This window comes from Lissotriton helveticus, chromosome 7 (assembly GCF_964261635.1).
Source record: "Lissotriton helveticus chromosome 7, aLisHel1.1, whole genome shotgun sequence".
Classification (NCBI taxonomy): Eukaryota; Metazoa; Chordata; class Amphibia; order Caudata; family Salamandridae; genus Lissotriton; species Lissotriton helveticus.
The window spans coordinates 1305656025-1305677648 of record NC_136068.1 but is presented as its reverse complement, the minus strand read 5'-3'; the positions used below and the strand labels follow the sequence as shown (position 1 = coordinate 1305677648).

General features: G+C 51.6%; 1 protein-coding gene across 1 annotated transcript in view; it reads left to right on the top strand.

The window, feature by feature from the left end:
* UBE2O (ubiquitin conjugating enzyme E2 O) overlaps nucleotides 1-21624 on the top strand; it is a 736961-nt gene that overhangs the window by 672127 nt on the left and 43210 nt on the right. The window contains exons 15-16 of the mRNA XM_078654595.1: nucleotides 17175-17311; nucleotides 17543-17746. Of these exons, the coding sequence (XP_078510721.1) occupies nucleotides 17175-17311; nucleotides 17543-17746 (341 nt within the window). The remainder of the gene's footprint in view (nucleotides 1-17174; nucleotides 17312-17542; nucleotides 17747-21624) is intronic.

The window sequence follows — 21624 nt, the reverse complement described above, 5'->3', positions numbered from 1 at the left end:
TAGTGACCCTCCACAGGTCCTTTCGAGATATGCAGCTCTCAGTTTCCAGGAGATGAGACAATTGTGTACCTCCAGGAAACTGAAACAGGGTTCTAACCCTACCATTCCTTTTCTGTTAGGTCTCTTAGAGACATATGATGCTAGAAGGGCTTCTAACCCAGGCCCCTCTAATCCAGATGGGAGCATGCCCCCCTTAGAAGGGAATCCTAACTCCAACCCCCCTGAAACAGAGAATGTAGATGAGGAAGAGGAAGAAGAGGAAGAGTCCTCTGGGGATGAGGCAGACAAAGGTCCAGTAGTAGTCAGCAGACTCACAAGGGCCAACTTAAGCCTACATGAAGGTGGTACTGGGGGAGCCCCAAGACCATCCTCAAGCAGGCCTAACCTTGGGAATAGACGAGTTAGATCTCATTCCAGAGGCTCTAACAGATCTATTCACACCCATGTCTCTCAGGCATCTTCTCAGAGAGGGATGACATCCCCTCAGAGAAGAGAGCATGAAGCAAAGATGAGGGAAGTGAATCTGAGGATTGAAAGGGAAGAACTTGCCCTTGCCAAAGAGAAACTTGCCTTTGCCAGAGAGCAACAGTTGAGTGGGGTAGTCCCCACTGGTGGCAGCAATATCCCTAGGGATAGAGAAAGAGGTTTTGATACTAGAAACCTGAGTAAAATAGTGCCCTCCTATAAGACAGGAGATGATATCCACAAGTGGATAACTGCTTTGGAGAGAGCCTGCAAAGTACAGCAGGTACCCCAGAGTCAGTGGGCAGCTATATTGTGGCTCTCCTTTGAAGGTAAAGGTAGAGATAAGCTCCTCACTGTTAGAGATGAGGATGCTAATGATTACCAAGTCTTGAAAAATGCACTGATTGATGGGTTTGGCTTAACCACTGAACAGTACAGGTTAATGTTCAGAGACACCCAGAAAACTCAGGCTCAAGATTGGACTGACTTTGTTGATTGTGCCACTAAGGCTTTGGAAGGCTGGTTACTGGGAAGTAAGGTTACTGATTACACAGGATTGTATTATCTAATTATGAGAGAGCAAGTCTTAAATAATTGTCAGAACCAGTTATTACACCAGCACCTGGTAGACTCTGATCTGACCTCTCCACAAGAATTGGGTAAGAGGGCAGACACGTGGGTCAGAACCAGGATTAGGCCTAAGAACCAAGGTGGTGACCAAAAGAAGGAATCAACCAAGCCTCAAGAGAAGGGTGGGAATAAATCTACAGATCAAACCACATCAGGGCCCCAAAAATCCTCTGAGGGGGTGGGTCCCAGAATCCTTCCAATACCCAGAAGAAACCTTATTGATATACCTGCAAACAGGTAGGCCATTGGAAAACTGACAGCAGTTGCCCAAGGGCCAACAACAATAAGGAGAACATACCCCCAAGTAACACTTCCAAGCCTCCTGTTACTACTAGTAGTAATCCCCCAGGTGGTGGGAGTGCCCCCAAGAATTTGGGTGGATTTAATTTGGGAGTTAGTGGGGACTCTGGCCTAACCAGATCCCCTAACTCAGATACTCTTGTCTGTGAAACTGGCATGGGGTTTGCCAACTTCACTGATTGTCCCAACACTTTGGGAAAATACAGACAGGAGCCCCTCATCAATGGTCTGAAATTTGAGGCCTATAGAGACACAGGGGCTAGCATCACCATGGTGACTGAGAGCCTAGTCCCCTCAAGACAACTTATACCTGGTGCCACATACCAGGTGACAAACATTGATGGAGTGCAGAAAAATCATCCCATGGCAGTGGTAAATCTCAGCTGGGGAGGTGTCACTGGCCCCAAGAGAGTGGCAGTGTCATCAAACGTGCCTGTAGATTGCCTACTGGGGAATGATTTAGAGATCTCAGCCTGGGCTGAGGTAGAGCAAGACACCCATTGTAAAATGGTAAACCTCCATGGAAAGGTTAGTGGGGCTGTGATGGCCACAGCCCCAGTCCAAGATGTCCTCCCTGAACAGATTAGGAGGGTTGTGCCAGTCTCAGCCCAATCTCAGACAGATTCCTTCCCTGAAAAGGTTAGCAGGGCTGTGATGGTAACAGCCCATACCCAAAATGAGTCCCTTCCTGAAAAGGTTGGTGGGGTTGTGATGGCCACAGCCCAAACTCAGACTGATAATAGTGTTGTGAAGCCTGAAACTATGGATCACTCCACTCAAACAGAGAGCACTGAGGAGGAAGAGAAATCTCCCTCCCACCAGACTTTAGGAAAGGATCAGCCTCCTCAGGGAACTGATCTTACCCCTTGTGAAGAAACTGCCCCAGAGGTAGTCGGGCCTAGCCTGGCAGAACCCCTGATGTCAGTGGACCCTTCCAAGGTGGGACCCAGTCTGGAGCAGGTAACCTGCCCCTCTCTACCCTGCCTCAGTCAGCCCAGGGCTGTAGAGGTCAGGGAGGCCAGTGGTGGACCCCAAAGGGCCCCCGTCCAAAAGAACTCCCCTATCAGCAGATTAAGGGCTCTGAAGCTAGTAGTCCTAGCCAAGTGAAAATAAAACAAACTCCTGAGGGATCCCCCTTAAAATTAGTTGGGGACCTCCCACTGATGGATACTGTTGGGCACAGCCAAACCTGGGACCTAAGGGCCCCAAACCTGACCTGTCCCACCAGTAAGCCGAACAGAGGGACCCAGCCTCCAGCTTTAGGTAGCCAGAGGTTCACCCTGAGAGCATACAGCAACTCAGTCCTGGAAAGAAAGGCATATATGGTGGATAGTGATTGGAGGAAGTTGAGCCCAACATTAGTGGAGCCTCACTTCAGTACTCCATCCCAGCACCAGCCTTTTACTTTGCCAAAACACACCACAGGTAGAGATTCCCTATGGTGGAGACCCTCAGATACCCTTAGGGTGAGGGATTGCTTAGTGGACCATGAGATAGGGGGGTAACCATGCCAGTGCATGCACCTCCTCATATGGCCACTCAGGCAATATAGGCTTACCTGGTCAAGGATAGCCTTATCTCCTTTCGTTTGGGGGGGGGGGAGGGTTATGTAGGAAGGTGGATATCTGACTATGGTTACCCCTAGTTTTTGCCTAGTGTTTTGCTGGTTTTTGACTTAGTTGGCCTGGGATCCTGCTATTCAGGACCCCAGGCTTCCTGCTCTCCCTGTTAAAATGGATTCCATGTACCTTAGGTACATATCTAATTGGTACTGGGCCACCTTATAGTCCCTGTACAGTGTGCCTTAGGTATCCAGGGCATAGGTGTACCCAGGGCCTACCAGGGGCTGAAGCATGTATTATGCCACCCCTGGCTGGCCATCTAAAACTGACACAACTGGCTGCATGACAGCTGGGGCAAGGTGGTGTAATCACCCTTTGCTATAGATATAGTATACCTATATCTAACCCTAAAATGGACACATATATTCCTATCAGTCACTCCTATGGCAGGCCTTATCAATCCTGAAGGCAGAGTGCTTGGAATTATGTGAGATGGTGCTCTGGCATGAGCTGACCCTGTCTGCAGCTTGCGGAACCAAGTCCTAATAGCTGTTCCATGATAACGCTATACCATATACTCTTAAGTGCATTATCAACCTCGCGGTTAAATGCTAACTCTGGTATAACATTATCAAAACATGTTGAGTAAGGTGTCATACGAATTGGAATACTACCCCCTCGCCAATTCTGGCGACGGGGGTAGCATTCCACCCTTCTAGAGGGACACGACATGTATGTAACTGTGAACCCCGGTTAACGTTAACTCGAGCCTCAGCATCACAAAATGGATGCTGCCACCACAGACACAAGTCTGACCTCCTGCTGCTGGGAGTCCTTCCAGCGAGGGAGGCTTGGACAAAAGGTTTCCTGCCTTGGGAGGTGCTAGCACCACCCCAGACAGGATTTTGTGTATTGGGTAGGACAGGCCTGAAAGGAATTAGACATGCCTGGGGCACACAAGGTGCCCTGTGCATACACCGGTTCAAACCAGTTGCTGGGGCACTCCAGCCCCAGCTCTGGCGGGAAACCGGACAAAGGATAGGGGGTGTAGCCACCCCCCTTCCTGGTCCCACCCAGGGGAGGGACCTAGTCAGTAGTGCAGCCCCCTTTAGGAGAATAAAGGTAGGAGCTGGTCCCATTCCAAATTAGATTATCCTGAACAATTCTACAAGAAGAAACTCTGGACTTCGACGTTCTGCTCCACAGAAGACTGAAGAATCTCCCTTGTGGACAAGGAGTGTCCACCCTGCAACTGCAGGCACCATCAAGCGTCCAGCGGCTTCACTTTGTCGTCTTCCCTCGAGGATCCAGACTTCAGAGCCCGACGAGACTCGGATTCCCAGACCTCTCCGACCTCAACCTACATCTGCAGCAAAGCTGAGACCCGTGGGTGCGACTAGACACGTGGGACCGGCCATCTTGAACGAACCTGCACTTCGCTTCCAGCACGACTCCCGAGGTAAACTCGACCAAGTGCTTTGGGGATTGAGAAGCCCCAGCCCCGAGCAGCCCCTGCACCAAAGGTCAGCCCTCCAGATTCCACGAGATCTGCGTGGGGCCCTTCTGCTTGTTTGCTGCTCGACGCGTTGTCTGGTCACTTGCCGGCTGGCTAGTGGCCTCCTAGACGACGAACCTTTGAATCTTCACTGCTGGTCTGGTTGCTCCAGACTGGCCCTTGCTCCCTTCTAAAAGAGGGGCACCCCGGACTCTCCTAGTCCGCACCAGACGTCTTTTCCACTCACCGCGTGGGTTGCCTTTGCCAAGGCCTGTTGACTCCAATCCCGGATCCGACACCGCCGACAGCGAGAGCCTGCGTGGGACAGCTCGTGCCTCCATCCTGGTCGTCGAAGACACCTCCTAGTCCACGTGGCTGCAGAGTCAAGCGTCCACTCTTCACCTGATTGCGACGGCAGCTCCTGGTTCCTTTCTGGTTCCACACCGGTCACTGGCTGGTGACTTTGAACACTGTCCCCTCTGCTTTCAGGTCCTCTTCTTCACCGATCCACCCTTGGATCGCACCGGACATCTTCCTCCTGGTCGCCTGCAGCATCTTTTCTTCCAGGCTCCATAGACTTCAACGCGAGAACCCGACACACTTTGACACCTATGCACCCTCAGCCCTGGGTGAGGTAACAAGAGCATTTCGGTGCTCAAGGGTAGGTTAACTGTCCTAGTGTCCAGTTCCACAGTCGTTTTAGTCCTAACTAGTCAGGATTGTCCGTACTCACCTTTTTACTTGAACTGTACTGTCCATGAACGTTGTTACGCATCTCGCGTGTGAGTTCACACTCTGCCCACGCATTCCGTGGGCCTCCTATTACTTACCTAGTGTTAGTGTAGCGTGGTCCCATCGATCCTACAGCCTCTGGACAGCTCCATTCCTTTTATCGACTTTCACATTCCACTTACTTCGTATATGGTTTGTCGTGCCCCTAGGGCACCATTGTAATTTTGTGCAACTTGTCGGATTTTTCGTAAGAGATTGTCATGTGCTTAGCCCTCTGACCTCATAAAGAATTCAGAGGTGTTGTTATTAATAAATATAGTGTTTATTTTCATAACAACCTGTGTGGTGTCCTTTTCATCTGGTATTCAAGGGGTTATATTGTGGTAAAACAGCTGGCTTCACATGCCAAAAGAGTTTAGCCTAAGACTGCTTTGTCCATGCTACCATTAGGATAGCTGGTCTATTAGGTTGACTTACAACCAATCACCATAAGAGTTGTTTGGACTTATACAAGGTGATCACTAGAACTAGTGAGCATCATATATCAGGCCAACTTCTCACAGCGAGTACCACGTTTCGTGCGGCACGGATGGAAGAGTACACGCACAAAGAATTGAAAGAATTTTGCAAAGCACGAGGAATCGCTACCACAGGCCTGAATACGAAGGAAGACATGCAGAAAGCCCTACAAGCTTGGGTGGAGTCCGAAGAAAACCCTCCCCCGTCAGGAGGAGAAGCAGAGCAGCCGGCCGAACCCGAAGTCAACCCAAGAGGGGGCAGCAGCGCCCAGGTACGGAGCAGCGCACCAGATGGGGGTCTCCCCCCAGAAGAGCTAGCAGACAGAGAGAGAAACCGCAATCATGAACTTGAATTGGCCAAACTCAAAATTGAGGGCGAACTAAAGTCAGCAGAAAAAAAGCTAGCGGTAGAGCAGCTACGAGTGCAAGGAGAGTTGGAAGAGCAGAAACTACGAGAACATGAAGGCAAGAGACTCCAGCTGGAGCACGAGCGCGACCTGAAGGAGATCGAACTAAAGGCCCGGAGCGAAGAAAACCGAACCCCGGGGAACCGAGAAGCCGTTCCCCCAGTAGAGCCAAAAGTCCACATCCCCAAGGATGTGGTGAAAGAGTACTACAAGAACGACGATATCCAGCAATGGTTCAAGGCCTAGGAAGTCGCCATGACCTCCCACTGAGTTCCACAGAAGGATTGGGGAGCTGGGTTGTGGGGTCGATTCCTGAGCGAGGGGAGAGACACCCTGCTCGATCTGCCGTCCTCAGTGCAGACCTCCTACAGCCACATGAAAGAGGCCCTCCTCACGAGATACGGGCTCGCCCCCGAGATGTATCGCCAGCGGTTCCGAGAGTGCAAGAAGATCCCTGGCACCACATGGATGGAGTACGTGAACTTTTACAGTCGAGCATTAGAAGGGTGGATCAAGGGCAGCAAAGTTACCACCTTTGAAGAACTTACCGACCTCATTGCATGGGAACATTTGTCCTCGAACTGTTTCGTGGAACTACGCCAGCATTTGCTGGACAGCAAGCTCGCAGATCCGAGGAAGCTGGCCGTTGAGGCCGATCGCTGGGTGAACACCCGGGTCCCCTGGGGCCCCGTAGGGGATTACCCCCGAAACAGTCCGGGATCTTCCCGCCAGAGGGGAGGGGGGAACCAAGGAAGACAGAGGGAGTCCCAGTCAGGTCCCCAGCGTAGTCCCCCCCCCCCCCCCCCCCGAAGCCAACCCCAGAACTTTCAGCACCCCCACCAGCCAATTCTGCTCCCCCAGGTAAACATGGGCACCGGGTCACCATCACCTGTTTCCGTTGCCAGCAGCCAGGGCATTACGCCAGTGACCCCCCAGTGTCCCATGACCCCGCGACCCTCCACGACAGCTCCCCCAGCCCTACAGATAGCCAATGTAGCCCTAGGGGAGGAGATGGAGGACACCGAAGAGTGGGATCCTGTGGCCATGGCCCCAGTCTCCCTAGGAGACCGAGAGATGATTCCCGGAACCCCCTACCCGATAACACCAAGAAATACCGGCAACTGGTGACGGTGAATGGCCACCGAGTGGAGGCCCTTCGTGACACCGGGGCGAGCATCACAGGTGTCCTCAGTCATCTAGTCAGAGAGGACCAAATCATTCCGAATGTCCTGTGCCCAGTACTTTCCGCTGAGAGCTTGTGTAAGATGGCCCTAGTACCGTTCGAATGGGGGGGGGGGGGGGTGGCTGACAGGCAAGTTACGAGTCGCTGTCCGAGCCTCCCAACTTGTAGACTGTCTCCTGGGCAACGACCTGGAAAGTTCCCCGTGGAGACAGGTTGAGCGCAAGACCGACCTGGGCATGATGGGCCTACCCGAATGGGTGTGCGCCACCACCCGATCCATGTCGGCTCGACCCTCCCCCCTCGGGGTGGTCGACGCCGAGCCTCCCAGCCACCTCCCTGTGAATGAAGACAGGGACGACAGAACCGAGCCTAACGAACTCCCCCCAGGAGAGGAACCAGTCACCGACGACGAACTCTTGCATCCCAATCAGATCCCTGAGCTAGATGATCTGCCCGAATTGGCGCAGTGTCGTCACGAGGGGGGCTCCTCCCGAGAGGAGTTTTGCCGGGAGCAAGCCACTTGCCCATCCCTGGTCGGACCCCGGCAACAGGCCGCGGCCCAAGCTGCGGGTGACCAGTCCGGAACCCATCTAGTATATTGGGAGAATGACCTCCTGTACAGTGAGCAGAAGTCTGCCGAGCTAGGGTCAGCCCGGGTGCTGGTGGTACCCCAATGCTTCCGAGACTTCCTCCTAGGCCTGGCCCACGATGTACCCCTGGTGGGACACTTGGGCCAGGACAAGACCTATCAACGCCTAGTTACGCACTTCTATTGGCCCAAGATGCGAGCGAATGTAGAGGCCCACTACAAATCCTGCCCCACGTGTCAGGCTAGTGGGAAAAGTGGAGGAACGCGCAAGGCTCCCCTCCAACACTTCCCCGCCATCAGTACCCCCTTCGAGCGGGTCGGAATCGACATAGTGGGGCCCCTCGACCCCCGAACCTCCCAAGGTCACAGATTCATCCTAGTCCTAGTGGATAATGCCACACGATACCCCGACGCCATTCCCCTCCGCACAGTAACGGCCACCGTGGTGGGCCGAGCGTTGATGGGAATCTTTTCCCGAGTAGGTTTTCCCCGCGAGGTCGTGAGTGACCGCGAAACGAACTTCATCTCCAAATACATGATGTCCCTGTGGCAGCAATGTGGAGTGTCCTACAAATTCACCACCCTGTATCATCCCCAAGGAAATGGCCTAGTCGAACGGTTTAACTGGACGCTGAAGGGGATGATCATGGGCCTAGAAGAGCCCCTCCGGCGTAAGTGGGAGGTCCTCCTCCCCTGCCTCTTGTTCGCCTACCGGGAAGTCCCCCCAAAATCCCTGGGGTTCAGCCCATTTGAGCTGCTGTACGGGCATCCCGTCCAGGGGCCCCTCAGCCTGGTCAAAGAGGGGTGGGGGACGGCCCCCCGAGAACCCCCTCCAGATGTGTTCCGATACATCCTAGCCCTCCGAAATCAAACTCTGAAGTTCCGAGCGCTGGCCGAAGCCAACCTCGAGGCAAGTCAGGAGGAGATGAAGCGCTGGTATGACCAGAAGCCACTCTGGTCGAATTTCAACCGGGCCAGCAGGTCTGGGTGATGTCCCTGGTGAAACCCTGCGCCCTCCAAGATAAGTGGACCGGTCCCTTCAAGGTCGTGGAGAGGAAGAGCCAAGTGACCTACTTGGTGGACGTCCAGTCCCCTCGGAACCCCCTGCGGGTCCTCCAAGTGAACCACCTCAAGCCCCACTTCGTGCGGATGGAGTTGAGCTTGCTCTTGGCCACCGACGACAGAGCGGATGAGGAAACGGAGCCTCTTCCTGATCTCCTGTGTGCCAAAGAGAAGGATGGCTCCGTAGACGGAGTGAGCCTCTCTCCCTCCCTCACTCCTCAGCAACGAGAAGACTGCCGCCAGCTCTTGGGGCAGTTCCCTGATTTGTTCTCTCTGGTCCCCAAGGTCACCGACTGGTGTGTCCACGACGTGCACACCAAAGACAGCCCGCCGGTGCGACACCGAGCCTACCGAGTACCTGACCGAGTCCGGACCTGCATCCAGGCCGAAGTCTCAAAAATGCTCACCCTAGGAGTGGTCGAGCCCTCCGATAGTCCCTGGGCCAGCCCAGTGGTACTGGTCCCAAAAGCCGCGGCCCCTGGGGTTGTCCCCGAACTTCGGTTTTGTGTGGACTACCGGGGGCTCAACGCAGTCACCCGAGCAGACGCCCACCCCATTCCCCGCGCAGACGAGCTTATCGACCGCCTGGGGTCTGCTCGCTACCTAAGTACCTTCGACCTGACCTGCGGCTACTGGCAAATTGCGCTCACAGAGGGAGCCAAGGAGCGGCACTATCGCTTTCGAGTGATGCCGTTTGGGATGAAAAATGCCCCGGCCACCTTTCAGAGACTGGTGAACAGAGTCCTGGCCGGGCTGGAAGAGTTCAGCGCCGCATATCTGGACGATATTGCGGTGTTCAGTTCGCAATGGGACGAGCACCTCCGGCACCTCCGGAGGGTGTTGCTGGCCCTGCACCAGGCAGGCTTGACAGTGAAAGCTAGCAAGTGTCAGATTGGGCAGGGGTCAGTGACCTACCTAGGCCACCAGGTCGGGACCGGGCAGGTCGCCCCTCTCCAGCCGAAGATCGATTCCATCTTGGCCTGGGAACAGCACACCACGCAAACCGAGGTCCGAGCCTTCCTAGGCCTCACCGGTTACTACCGGAGGTTCATAAAGAGTTACGGCAGCATAGTGGGTCCCCTCACAGAGTTGACGTCCAAGAAGCAGCCCAAGCGCGTGAGGTGGACCCCCTCCTGCCAGGAGGCGTTCGACGCCTTAAAGACCGCCATGTGTACTGCCCCCGTGCTTCAAGCCCCGGACTACTCCAAGGAGTTTGTGGTCCAAACCGACGCCTCCGAGCATGGCATCGGGGCCGTACTGTCCCATCTCAATGAGAAAGGCATAGATCAGCCAGTAGCATTCATTAGCAGAAGGTTACTGCCCTGAGAACAGAGATGGAGCACCATCGAACGAGAAGCGTTCGCAGTAGTCTGAGCCCTCAAGAAACTCCGACCCTACCTGTTCGGAACCCATTTCCGAGTGCAGACAGATCATCGACCCTTACGGTGGCTCATGCAGATGAGGGGAGAGAATCCCAAACTGCTGCGATGGTCAATCTCCCTCCAGGGGATGGACTTCACAGTAGAGCACCGCCCTGGTACCGACCACGCCAACGCTGACGGCCTCTCCCGATTCTTCCGCCTCAGCGATGAGAACCCCCAAGAGGATGGGTAGTTCTCCTTGACCTTCAGCTGGGCGGGACGTGTGTTGGACCCGGCCTCGTGGCGTGGTCCTCTCTGACCCGTAGTGACCCCTCCTGACCCGGACATCTCCCCATGGCCCTGATTCACCCGACCATTCCCCCCCATGACCCACATCTCCGACACTGGGCTTCCCCATCCTCGCCCTCCATCTTCCTGGTACCCGAGGCCGATGCCCATGTCCCTGCACCTAAGATGGCCGCCCCGGCCCGACCTCGGCCTTCGGCGCGCCATACCCGGCTGGGGGGTAGTGCGCTCCCTGTGAGAGAGAGGGAGGAGTAGCTCGATCACTCCTCCCACCTCCCCTCGAGAGATGAGTTTCGATCGCCCCTCCGGCCTCCCTGAGGGCTGGCTCCAGGCCTGCTGAGTCTCTGGGATCCTCCAGACCCAACTTGAAAGGATGAAAGGAGCCGCCAAGGCGGAACCCGCAACAACCGGCCTCCAGGTGCTAAGAGCTCCGTCTGCGAGGACTCCGGACATCAAAGGGGAGCAGTCCTATATCAAGGGTTGCTCTGGGACGATCAAATGAGTTGTATCCTGGAACTACGAGAGCCGCGCTAACGTCGTCGCGGCTCCTACCTAGCAGAGAAGGACTTCTGCTCGAAACCACCTGAGCTGGCTGACGCTGTCGCGGCTCCTACCCGGCAGAGAAGGACTTCTGCCCGAATCCATCTGAGCCCTGCTGTCCTCGTCGCGGCTCCTACCCGGCAGAGAAAGACTTCTGCCCGAATCCTTCTGAGCCCTGCTTACCTCGTCGCGGCTCCTACCCGGCAGAGAAGGACTTCTGCCCGAATCCATCTGAGCCCGAATCCATCTGAGCCCTGCTGACCTCGTCGCGGCTCCTACCCGGCAGAGAAGGACTTCTGCCGGATTCCATCTGAGCCCTGCTGACCTCGTCGCCGCTCCTACCCGGCAGAAAAGGACTTCTGCCCGAAACCACCTGAGCCCTGCTGACGCTTTCGCGGCTCCCTTGCAACCTTGAGAACTCCTGAGCACTGCTGATTCGATCGCGGCTCCCAAAACACTGTAAGAACTGCCTCATCCTTGCTCGAGCCCGGCTGATTCGATCGCGGTTCAGAAACTATCCTGGTCTGGCTGGACCAAAGATCTACCCGTATCCCCCAGCTCGAGGATTGAGAGCTGTGCGCCGGATACGCACCCGCATTGACTTTGAACCTTAAGACTGTCCCGCTACCCTGATCCCTACCGAGACCCTCTGAGCCCTTGCTCTGTTGTACATACGAACCTGCGGTTCATAAAGATCCATTTTTGCTTGAAGAGATAAAGAATACGTTCTCTTGAATCCTACAGTGTGGTGTCCCTTTGTCAAGTGGTGCTAGCGCAGCGCGTGCGATCCTAGATTCGAGATCCTCTCCCTGAGGGGTCTCCCGCCAGTGCTCGTCAGTGTTCCTAGTAGAGGTGGGTCACAGGGTGGTCAGGTACATATTCTGGCCCCCCCTGGGCTCGCCCCTTCTAACAGCATTGCAGTGATTTTTCAGAAATATAAAGCTATTTTAAAAGTCCACACTTAGAAACTTTTCAACAGAAATCTGGCAATGTTATCCAACGGGAGAAAATTCAGGTTGCAGGTAAAGTACGATCTCGTTACTTTTGTAATCTAGTACTGGGCTCCTGGTTCCAGCACTGGGGTCTCAACTTAAAACAGGTAAGTAATTACGTTTCAGTATTTCGTATGATTTTTAAAGAATATTTCTAGTTTTCAAAAGTAGACCCTTAGAAGAAATTTCATAGAAAAGCAGACAATGGATTCCTATGGAGAAAATACAAGTTAATAGTAAACCCGATAGGGATTTCTTTTGCGGTTCAGTACTGGGCTACAAGGTACAGTGCTGACTTCTCTCCTGATCACAGGTGAGTACTTCGGAATTCGGATGATTTTATATGAATATTTTACGTTTTCAAAAGTAGACAGAAGATTTTTCGAGTCAAACCAGTCAATGTTATTCAATGGCAGGTAAGTGAATTACCGGTTTCCAGGTGAGTACTTGGTTTGAGAAGTTAAGGTTCTGGGCACAGACTCGGGGGTTCCCAGGGTCAGGTAGGTACAGTTGGTTCACCCTCATCGGGGCAGGGGCGGCCGGGTGCAAAGGTAGTTAGGCCCAATGTTATCCAATGAGGGGCAGGGGGCCTCTGGTTGGTGGCTGCTGGCTAGCTGGGCTCCTGGTCACTTGCTCAGGGCAAATGGGGAAGTAGAATAGGTACAGGATGCACTGCCAGGGGCACTCGGGCGGCTGGGTGCAGGGTGCTTTTGAGACGCCGGGCGCTCAATGTTATTCAATGGGAAAGGTAAAAAGGGAACAAAGGCTACAGACTCGGGGACGGTGATTCTTCAGGTGCGACCACCACTTCGAGAGGTAAGTTGGGATCGTGGAGAGGAGGTAGGTAACCCAAAGAGAGAGCACAGGGGGTCACAGGGCCCGGTTGCAGGGGTGTCTTGCGGTGTCGGGGAAACCTTACCCTCGGCTGGTCGCGGTTGGAGGGGTCCCTGGTTCTGAGGCTGCAGGCGTCGTCTGGTTCGTCGAGGAGGGTCTTTGGGCACTGGACTTCGGGTCCCAGGCGCCGGGGGGGGAGGGGGCTGATGTCCTCGTCTTGGATCACTCGGGCACGGGCCGGGATCGGCGGGTGCAGATTGGGCTGGTCTTGAGCTTCCTGGCTGGCACCAGGGGTTGGTTGTTGAAGCAGAGCCTCTGCTTATGGGAGTCCCAGTCTTTAAGAGGGTCAAGGCAGGCAGGTCCTCTGGATGTCCCATGGTTGCTGTCCGCAGGAGTCGCCGGGATTAAGCAGAAGCTTGGTTCCAGGATCGACAGGCCGGTAGGGCTGGGGCCAAGTCAGTGGGTGTCGTCCTGTTGTTAGCAGCTTCACGGCGGGTCTTCTTCCTCTTGATCTTCTTTCTTCATTTCTTTTCGGGATCTGAGGAAGGAAGGTTCAGGTAGCCCCTAAATACTGAATTTAGGGGCGTTACAGGTAGGGCAAGGGCAGGGACCAATAGGTCCCTGTCCTGTGGTGGGTACACCCCCTAGCCTACTCCTTTCCTGTGGGAGGGGGCAGGAGCCTAGCTGTGATTGGGAAGGGCTCCCCATCTTCAAGATGGCCGGAGCCCGGGGTCGTGCTTCACCTAGTCTCCCACACCTGAGGGGTGGGGTTGGCACAGGCTGCCACACCCCCTTCCTGACGTAGTTTTTCCTGCCAGTCTTCCCACCAAAGTGGGGGTCAGGACTGGTGGGGGCCAGGTGCTGGGTACAGCAAATATTCTGGAGAAGCTCACAGAGGCGGCAGGCCTTTGAAGCTTCCCCCCCCTGCCCATCCTGGGGGAGGAGACCTAGCACCTCGCCCAGGATGTGCATTGTTGCAAGCCCAGGAGAGTGGGGGGACTTTCCACCCAGGGGTGCAGCAACAGGTCTGCTGTGTGGCAGCCTCTAGAAAGCCTCTCAATGCAGACGTGGATTGTGGTTAGGTTTCAGGGGGCATCTCTAAGATGCCCTCTGTGGTGCATTTTTCATTAAATCCCACACTGGCATCAGTGTGGATTTAATGTGCTGAGAAGTTTGATACCAAACTCGTCAGTCTTCAGTGTAGCCATTATGGTGCTGTGGAGTTCGTAATGTCGACCTCCCAGCACCATATACTCTTAATGGCCTCACTGCACTTACAGTGCCCAGGAATGGCCCTGGGTACTGTAGGGGCACAGGGCTCATACACCTGTGCCCACACCACTGGCATAGAGCACCCAGCTAGAGGGGTGACTGATGTATTTCAGGGCAGTGGGTATGTGGGCATGGCACATAGGGATGTGTGCCATGTCGACTCTTTGTTTAGTTCTGTACTTAGGCACTCAACCTGCAAAGGCAGTGTGTGGGTGCCAGGGTACAGGGCCCCTGAGGGTGGCACAAGAAGTGCTGCAGTCCTCTGAGGATGCAGTGCGCTGAGGATTCTCGACTCGGGGGGGGGGGGGGGGGGGGAGAAAAAGATGGCACTTTATCACACTGTTGCCATACTGCGGTTTCTTGTACTCTGTGTCTGTCGTGTAAATATCTGACTCCTGCGAGTCAAAGTCAACTTTCACTGTTCAACTTCACCTAGCCTTATTTTATCTTACCTCTTAAGACCATTATCTGCCCCCCCCCCTCCTAAAGAGGCTTACTTAGTAGATGGTGCTCATGTATGTAAATGTAGTACCCTGCAGTAATCCAGACAACCCTTATGGTGATTTTAGTGTTCTTAGACAACCTTAGAAAGCTTTCCAAGTGATAGCTGTGGAGAGCAGCCTTCAGGCTTAGTTCAGAAGGAGTGTAGAGCAGCTTGTTTTACCATGACTAATCATATAGTGTAGGTTAGGTGAAAAAGATCCACACAGTGTAGTTATAAAAATATGTATTTATAATAAACAATCACTAACACATTGCAGTATCTCCTACCCGGAGATATAACCCCAATACACACAATACTTTAGTAATAAAACATGTAGGTAGCACAAATACACAGCGGTCCAGGGGGAGACCAAACCATATACTAATAAAGTGGAATGCAAACCACGACCTAAGTGGAGACTGACCCAGAAGACGGAGAAGAGCTGGGAGTGCAAGCAACCACCCAGGCTAAGTTCCCCGGAACCCCACGGAGGCCGTGCGCAAAGTGGTAATACAACTGTATACTCAATACAAGTCAATGGGTAAGTCGCAGTTGCAGTTTTTAAGAAGGACCCTTCCCAGAGGACCCTGAAGAAACCCAGTGGAAGATTGAAGGTTGGAGAGTTACCCCAACCTTGCTAGCACATCACGTTTGTTTTTACGGCATCCTGTTTGGGTTGCTAGAGACACTTCTCCATTCTTGTTGGGTGAGAAATAGTTACGGATGATTTGACCTCTATTCTTAACTACAACCACTTGGTCTTTCAGTGTAGCATCATGGAGGCATCACCCATCTCTATCCTAATTCTAGGGTGCACTTGACCAGACCATGTGATTGGATCCTGGTTGACTTTCAGTATTTCATCACAAACTTTTTATCCAGTTGTGTATGATCCAGTCCAGCATAACATTTATTTACAGCCCAGGAGTGGGAGTAGCCAATTTTAAGCAGTAGTCTAGGGTTTCATCCATCAGTCATCCCTACATCTAGTCTTACCAGTTTCCCTACTCCTCATATCACTCTTAAGTCTCTAAAACTATTGTCTTGTCTTCAGTACCATTCATGGCATAGTTTACATTATCTCCATCGGTTTATTAATTTGTGTACTGTGTCCGGCAGGAAGGCTTAATGTTCATGATTAGGGGCATGATAATAATGCTGTGGTTGGTGGCGTGCTTCTGAGTGTTCCCTTCAGAGGTACCCAATTGCCTTCTTTGTCTCTATTGTTGAAAACTTTAAATTAATGCTATTGGTTATTAGGATACATGCGATTTTTTTTTAATCTGGCTATGGAGAAAGAAAAAAATACATAGGCTAATCTCTGGAGACCAGCAATTAATGGTTTGTTTTAACCGCATGCGCGCTAGCGGTTTTCCCGCTGTGCGCTGCGTTTTTTTAAAAGCCGCGTTACATGACGAGCTCAGCTCGTCATGAGCGTACGAGCGTCGTAACTCATGACGAGCTGAGCTCGTCATGACCGTGGAAGGGGTTAAGGAAATAGGTATTTTATGTACTGCTGACATCCTCTCCCAATGATTTGCTTTCATGCAGAATGTCAAGGGTGTATGTTACCTTCAGTGCCCCGAGGGCGTAACACGGATGTGTGCCAGTTTTATGCACCCTCCAGACCCCTGTTTTATTACAGTAAAGACCGCAGTCACTAGCACAGCCCCTTCTTCAGTGCACATTGCCCCAGCACACATACAGTGACTACACCATCTTAAGAGAGCGTTTCTCATTAGCATGTGGTGTGGCTCCATGTAAATGAAGTAATCACTTTTCCTCTACCCTGTACCATATTATGGTCGCAGGTGCAGAGTCTAAAGAGTCCCTCAACTCTGACTGCACCACAAAAAGGTGACCCACAGTCCACGCTCCCTGAGAGTCCTCTAGAGTGGGGGAAAGAGGTCCCATGGACTCTCCAGACATTCCCCCTGCAAGTGGGCGCAGTCCCTCATTTCAGCTGCATGCAGGGGATATTTGTCTCACCTTTGAAGATAATATGCGTGTTGGTCTGGGTGTAATAAGCTGTGTGTGTTGAGACATGCATATATTTGTGCATTCTGGCTTGTAGCCTGTAATTATTACCCCGGTGTCATTGGGAGTGATTTGATTCTTTGCTCCTCATTTTGGGAACTATGCCATGAATGTTATGTGAAAATGTTTTCAAAATGTTTGTCCCTGATGGATTGAATACTTAATGTGGGCTATGCCATATTTCAGCTAGGCTGTGTTGAGGTTTGTTTTCTAAACATACCACAAATGTGTTGTCCTTTTTACCACCACACACTTTGTTTAGCACCCAGGTGTGTTTCTCCTTTGTATATTCTCTTTTCCCTTGCTATGTGAATTTGTATACTTTAATATTCCTTCCTCCTCCTTGTGCCAATAGTGGAGAAGTGGATTATATGTTTTTTAACAGAGTGCTGTCACTTTCTTTAGATACCCATGCCTTTAAGAAAATGGAGTTTCAGCCACCAGAAGCAAAGAAATTCTTCAGCACTGTGCGAAAAGAGATGGCTCTGCTGGCGACCTCTTTGCCCGATGGTATCATGGTGAAAACCTTTGAAGACCGAATGGTGAGCCTCTCTCGCAACACATTTTAATTTTTTAAGGGGCATATGCTGTTTTCATGTGTCTGCAGTTTAACCGTTTAGAAAGCTGTGCTACAAATTGGAGTAGTTAAGTTCAGGTTCTGATGTATAAGGGCAGTACTGCAAGGAGTGTGTAATGGTGGCAACTGTTGTTTAAAGCTTATGCATTGTGCTACAAGGGGAACACAGTTTTAAAGCTTGTTTCTCTCCTTGCAGGATCTGCTTTCTGCTCTTATTAAAGGGCCTACCCGCACCCCTTACGAGGACTGCCTCTTTCTGTTTGACATCCAGTTGCCTAACATCTACCCAGCTGTTCCACCTCTGTTCCGTTACCTCTCCCAGTGTAGCGGGCGTTTGAATCCCAACCTTTATGACAACGGCAAAGTCTGTGTTAGCCTCCTGGGGACTTGGATTGGGAAGGTAAGCATCATAAATTGTAACGTAAGCTAGGAAGCACATAATAAATGGGTGCACTGCTGAGGTTTGGGCCCTGTTTTCATGTGCCAAAGGTGTGAGCGTTTTATGCTCTAGTGGGAGCTTTGTTAGACTGAGCATCTTATGGTAGTTAAAAAGCTTAATCTTTTCAGTGATTGTGAAACACATTTGTTTCAATTGAAGGGGGCTCTTATATTTGCACTCTTTGTACTACTAGGTAGAGTAAATCTCTTTAGTTGGCCCGTGTGATACTCTGGCAAGTTTCAGTTGCTTAAATACACAGGGCTAGTTCTGCCTGCCCTGATCTACAGTAATATTATTAGCTTATTGACCTACCCTTGCCTCCCAGATCGTCTGATGGTTTTGTGATGGAACAAGAATGTCTGCTTTAGCTAAAAAGGGTTTTTTACTCATGCAGTGCCCAAAAAGTACCCTAAACCCACACAGTCTTACATCAGTGTCTCTTCTTTCACCTTGAAGTACAGATGCACTGTATGGTCTAAGGAATGTTCCAAGCACAGGCTTTTTATCCACTTCTGTTTACATGTCATTTCTTTACTTGCTGATTAACGTTATCACCATACTCCCTAGTAAAGGCTGCAGAGGTTTATTTTTAAAGAGCTTCGATGTTCTCATCCATGAAATCTATGTTCAAATGGTTTTGTATGCTTTGCCTAGATGCTGTTGGCAACAGTATTTTGATGCATTGCTTAACATACTTCCCGGCTCTCTAGAGTCCTGAGTGGCAATTATCTTAAACTAACTATGTGCCTCTGTTCTATGTCTGTATGACGTTACTTAACCACCAGAAACCTCAGACAAAATTGTTCCTGTTGCACTCAGAGTTCAGTGTACAGGAAAGTAAATCCTTATTTCGTTCTTTGCAGCAACCATTTGATTTGAGGGGGAAGGGAGATGATTGTTTTGCTTTTTCTCCCACTATACTGATTTTCCTCCTCCAACCATCATGAAGATTTTTGTCAAGTTAGAACAAAACATTGGGTCATTGCCTTCGCACTTTCATGGTTGTTCGCTGACCATAAATAAGTGGATGAGTACTATCTTTGTGAAACTAAACAAACCACCACGTTAGTGGTGGCAAGGAATATATGAACTTCTTTTTGTAGTTAGCGCCGCTTAGTGGATCCACGTTCCTCACTCAGTGTCATTAAGTATCCAAGATTGAAAGTGGACAAAATCTTTCTTTAGAAGACCAAATACTCAATCCTAGACTACCATTTTTAGCGTAGCATTGTGACTCCTGATTGCATACATTAGTTCCGGTTTGGGTGAGTGCATAAGATGCTGTAAGGGGCACTTCTGCCAAATGTCATCTGCACTTGAACTGGGTCTGGCCTAAAGAAAGAGGTCTTCATGAGTCCCCCTTCTCTCCTTACTAGAAATGTAAGATTTCCTGCAGAGCGATTAAAAAGTATTTTCTAACAATCAAAGAATTTTCTCCTCCATGATAGCTTAATATAGTTTTAGCAGTACTAATAAGTCTTCTATGACCATCCCCCTCTCTGTATGTCTTGCTTACAGTATCTTTTCTGAAAAACAGCTTTCCTGGTATCTATTAAGCCTACATGCAGTGATGGTTAAATGCAGGCTTTATGTTCCTAGGAAGAGTACAAGGTTTGCCGTTCTTTCAACAACAAAAAAATAAAAGGCAAAATCAAGACTTTCATCCTGTAGTCTTGGATTTCGGTCGAAACTGCTGCGCTCCTTCAGTTTCCAGGTGTCTTCCTACGCTGATGACACCCACATCATTGTTTAAGTCTCCGGTGATTGGGAAGGGGTGGCATACAAGTTTAGATCCGGCATTGGCCGAAGTCCGTATTTGGATGAGGTAGAACTTGCTTAAAATGATGGGGAGAAGACCGAGATTGTGGTCTTTGGCGCAGGGAATTCGATCTGGACTCAATGTTGGTGGCCAGAAAAGTGCGGCCTGCTACCTGTTCCGGTGGCTGCTGCAAAAAATCTGGGGGTAAGCTTTGTCAATACGTTGACATTCGACGCCCAGGTCAATAGAATGGTGAGTTCTTGCTCGTGGATCATTAGGACCTTAAAGAAAATTCTTCCCTTTCTTCCTGGGAAGTTAAAGGTGTCAGTGGTCATTGCGCTTATTACATCTCGCCTTGACTACTGTAATGCCCTGTTTTTAAATACCAACCAGTATTCGGTAAATAAGCTTCAGCTCATCCAAAATGCAGCTGCTTCGTTGGTCCTGGGTATGCCTAAACACATCTCAGTAAGGGAGGGCTTGAGGACTCTCCATTGGCTTCCAGTGATGAAGCAGGTGACCTTTTAACCTGTTCGAGCTAGTCATGAGGCATGGGGGAGCTGAGCCCGTCCTAACCGCCGCGGAACGCCCACACGGGGCTAATTCCCCTCCGGTGCGGGGCGTTCCATTGAGTGGGCGGAGTCATGACTAGCCCAGCTCGACATGAGCACCGCGGAGCCGCGCGCGGCCCATTCATCCCCCCCCCCTCACCTCGGGGGAATTAGCCCCGCGTGGAAGGGGTTAAAGCCCTCTGTCTGGTACATAAGGCTCTCCATCAGCAGGGCTCAAGTTATCTCAGGGCTGCCTTCAACTGGTATTCTCGTAGCAGACTTCTGAGTTTGGCAGGACGGAGAAAGGTGATTGTTCCCAGGTTCCGCAAAGCTAGATGGGGGAGTAGGGGGGACAAGCTTTCTCAGTGATAGCTGCCAGGTTGTGGAAAACTCTCCCAGAAAATATTAGGAGCTGAACTCCTATTCAATCTTTCGGAGGCAGGTAAAAACCTGGGTTCGAGGCATATGGGCTGCAGATGGTACATTTATGAATAGATCGCCATCTAGTGTTGGGCTCGGATGATTGCACTTGTTTTTCTTCTGGAGAAGTCTTTGCCGTCATCGATGACTCCTCCTCTAGGTGTTAGTGCGCATGGGCATCGGCTCCATCCTTAGATTGTTTTTTTCCGCCATCGGGTTTGGATGAGGATCGAAGCGCTCCGGATCGACTTCGATAAAGAAAGTTATATTCGGCGCGTAACCCTTTCCAATTCGACGGTATTGGTTATCGAACGCGACTACACTTCCATCTCGACGCGTTTCGAAGAACGACGACTACGAAAAGACCAGCTCGACGTAGTCCAGCCCGGAGTCCATGGAAAGGACTCCATTCAAAAAATGTCCAACGTGTGGTGCTAAGTTCCCACACAAGGACCTACACGAGGTGTGCAACCTCTGCTTGCCCCCTGAACACGAATCCAGGGACTGTGAGGCCTGTGCAGCATTTTCCTCAAAATCGACGATTAGAAACCGTCGAGCCCGAAGACACGAGGTATCGAGAATGCAGTCACAAGCAATCCTGGAGCTGTTCGAGGACCAGCACCCAGAAGAGGAAGAAGAAGAGGGCGACGAGGCGGGGTCAGAAGTGGACGAGTCCGACGTCGAGGAAATCGACGTCCAACAAACCGTGAGTGACGACGTCCCTTTACCAAAGAACAGACCCCGCACGGTGTCGACCCCGCCCTCGAGCCCGGTCAGACAACGGAAAAAAGTTTCCGACGCCCCGCCTTCGGGCCCGGCAACGAAACCGAAACACTCGGTCTCCCATCATGGTGGTTCCGATAAACGACCCACCCCGACATCGACACCGAAGCTCCATATCAAGGAAAGCTCGAAGTCAAAACAGTCCATGTCGACACCAAAACACGCTTCGACGTCAAACAACCTCGACACCGAAGACACCCTCGACACCGAAGACATCGGATCCGAATAAAATCTCGGTGCCGAAAATACAAATGGACAGTCAAAAGAAAAAACACCTTTCGGACCCGAAAACTGCGGTACCGACACAGGAATATAAAACCGATCCT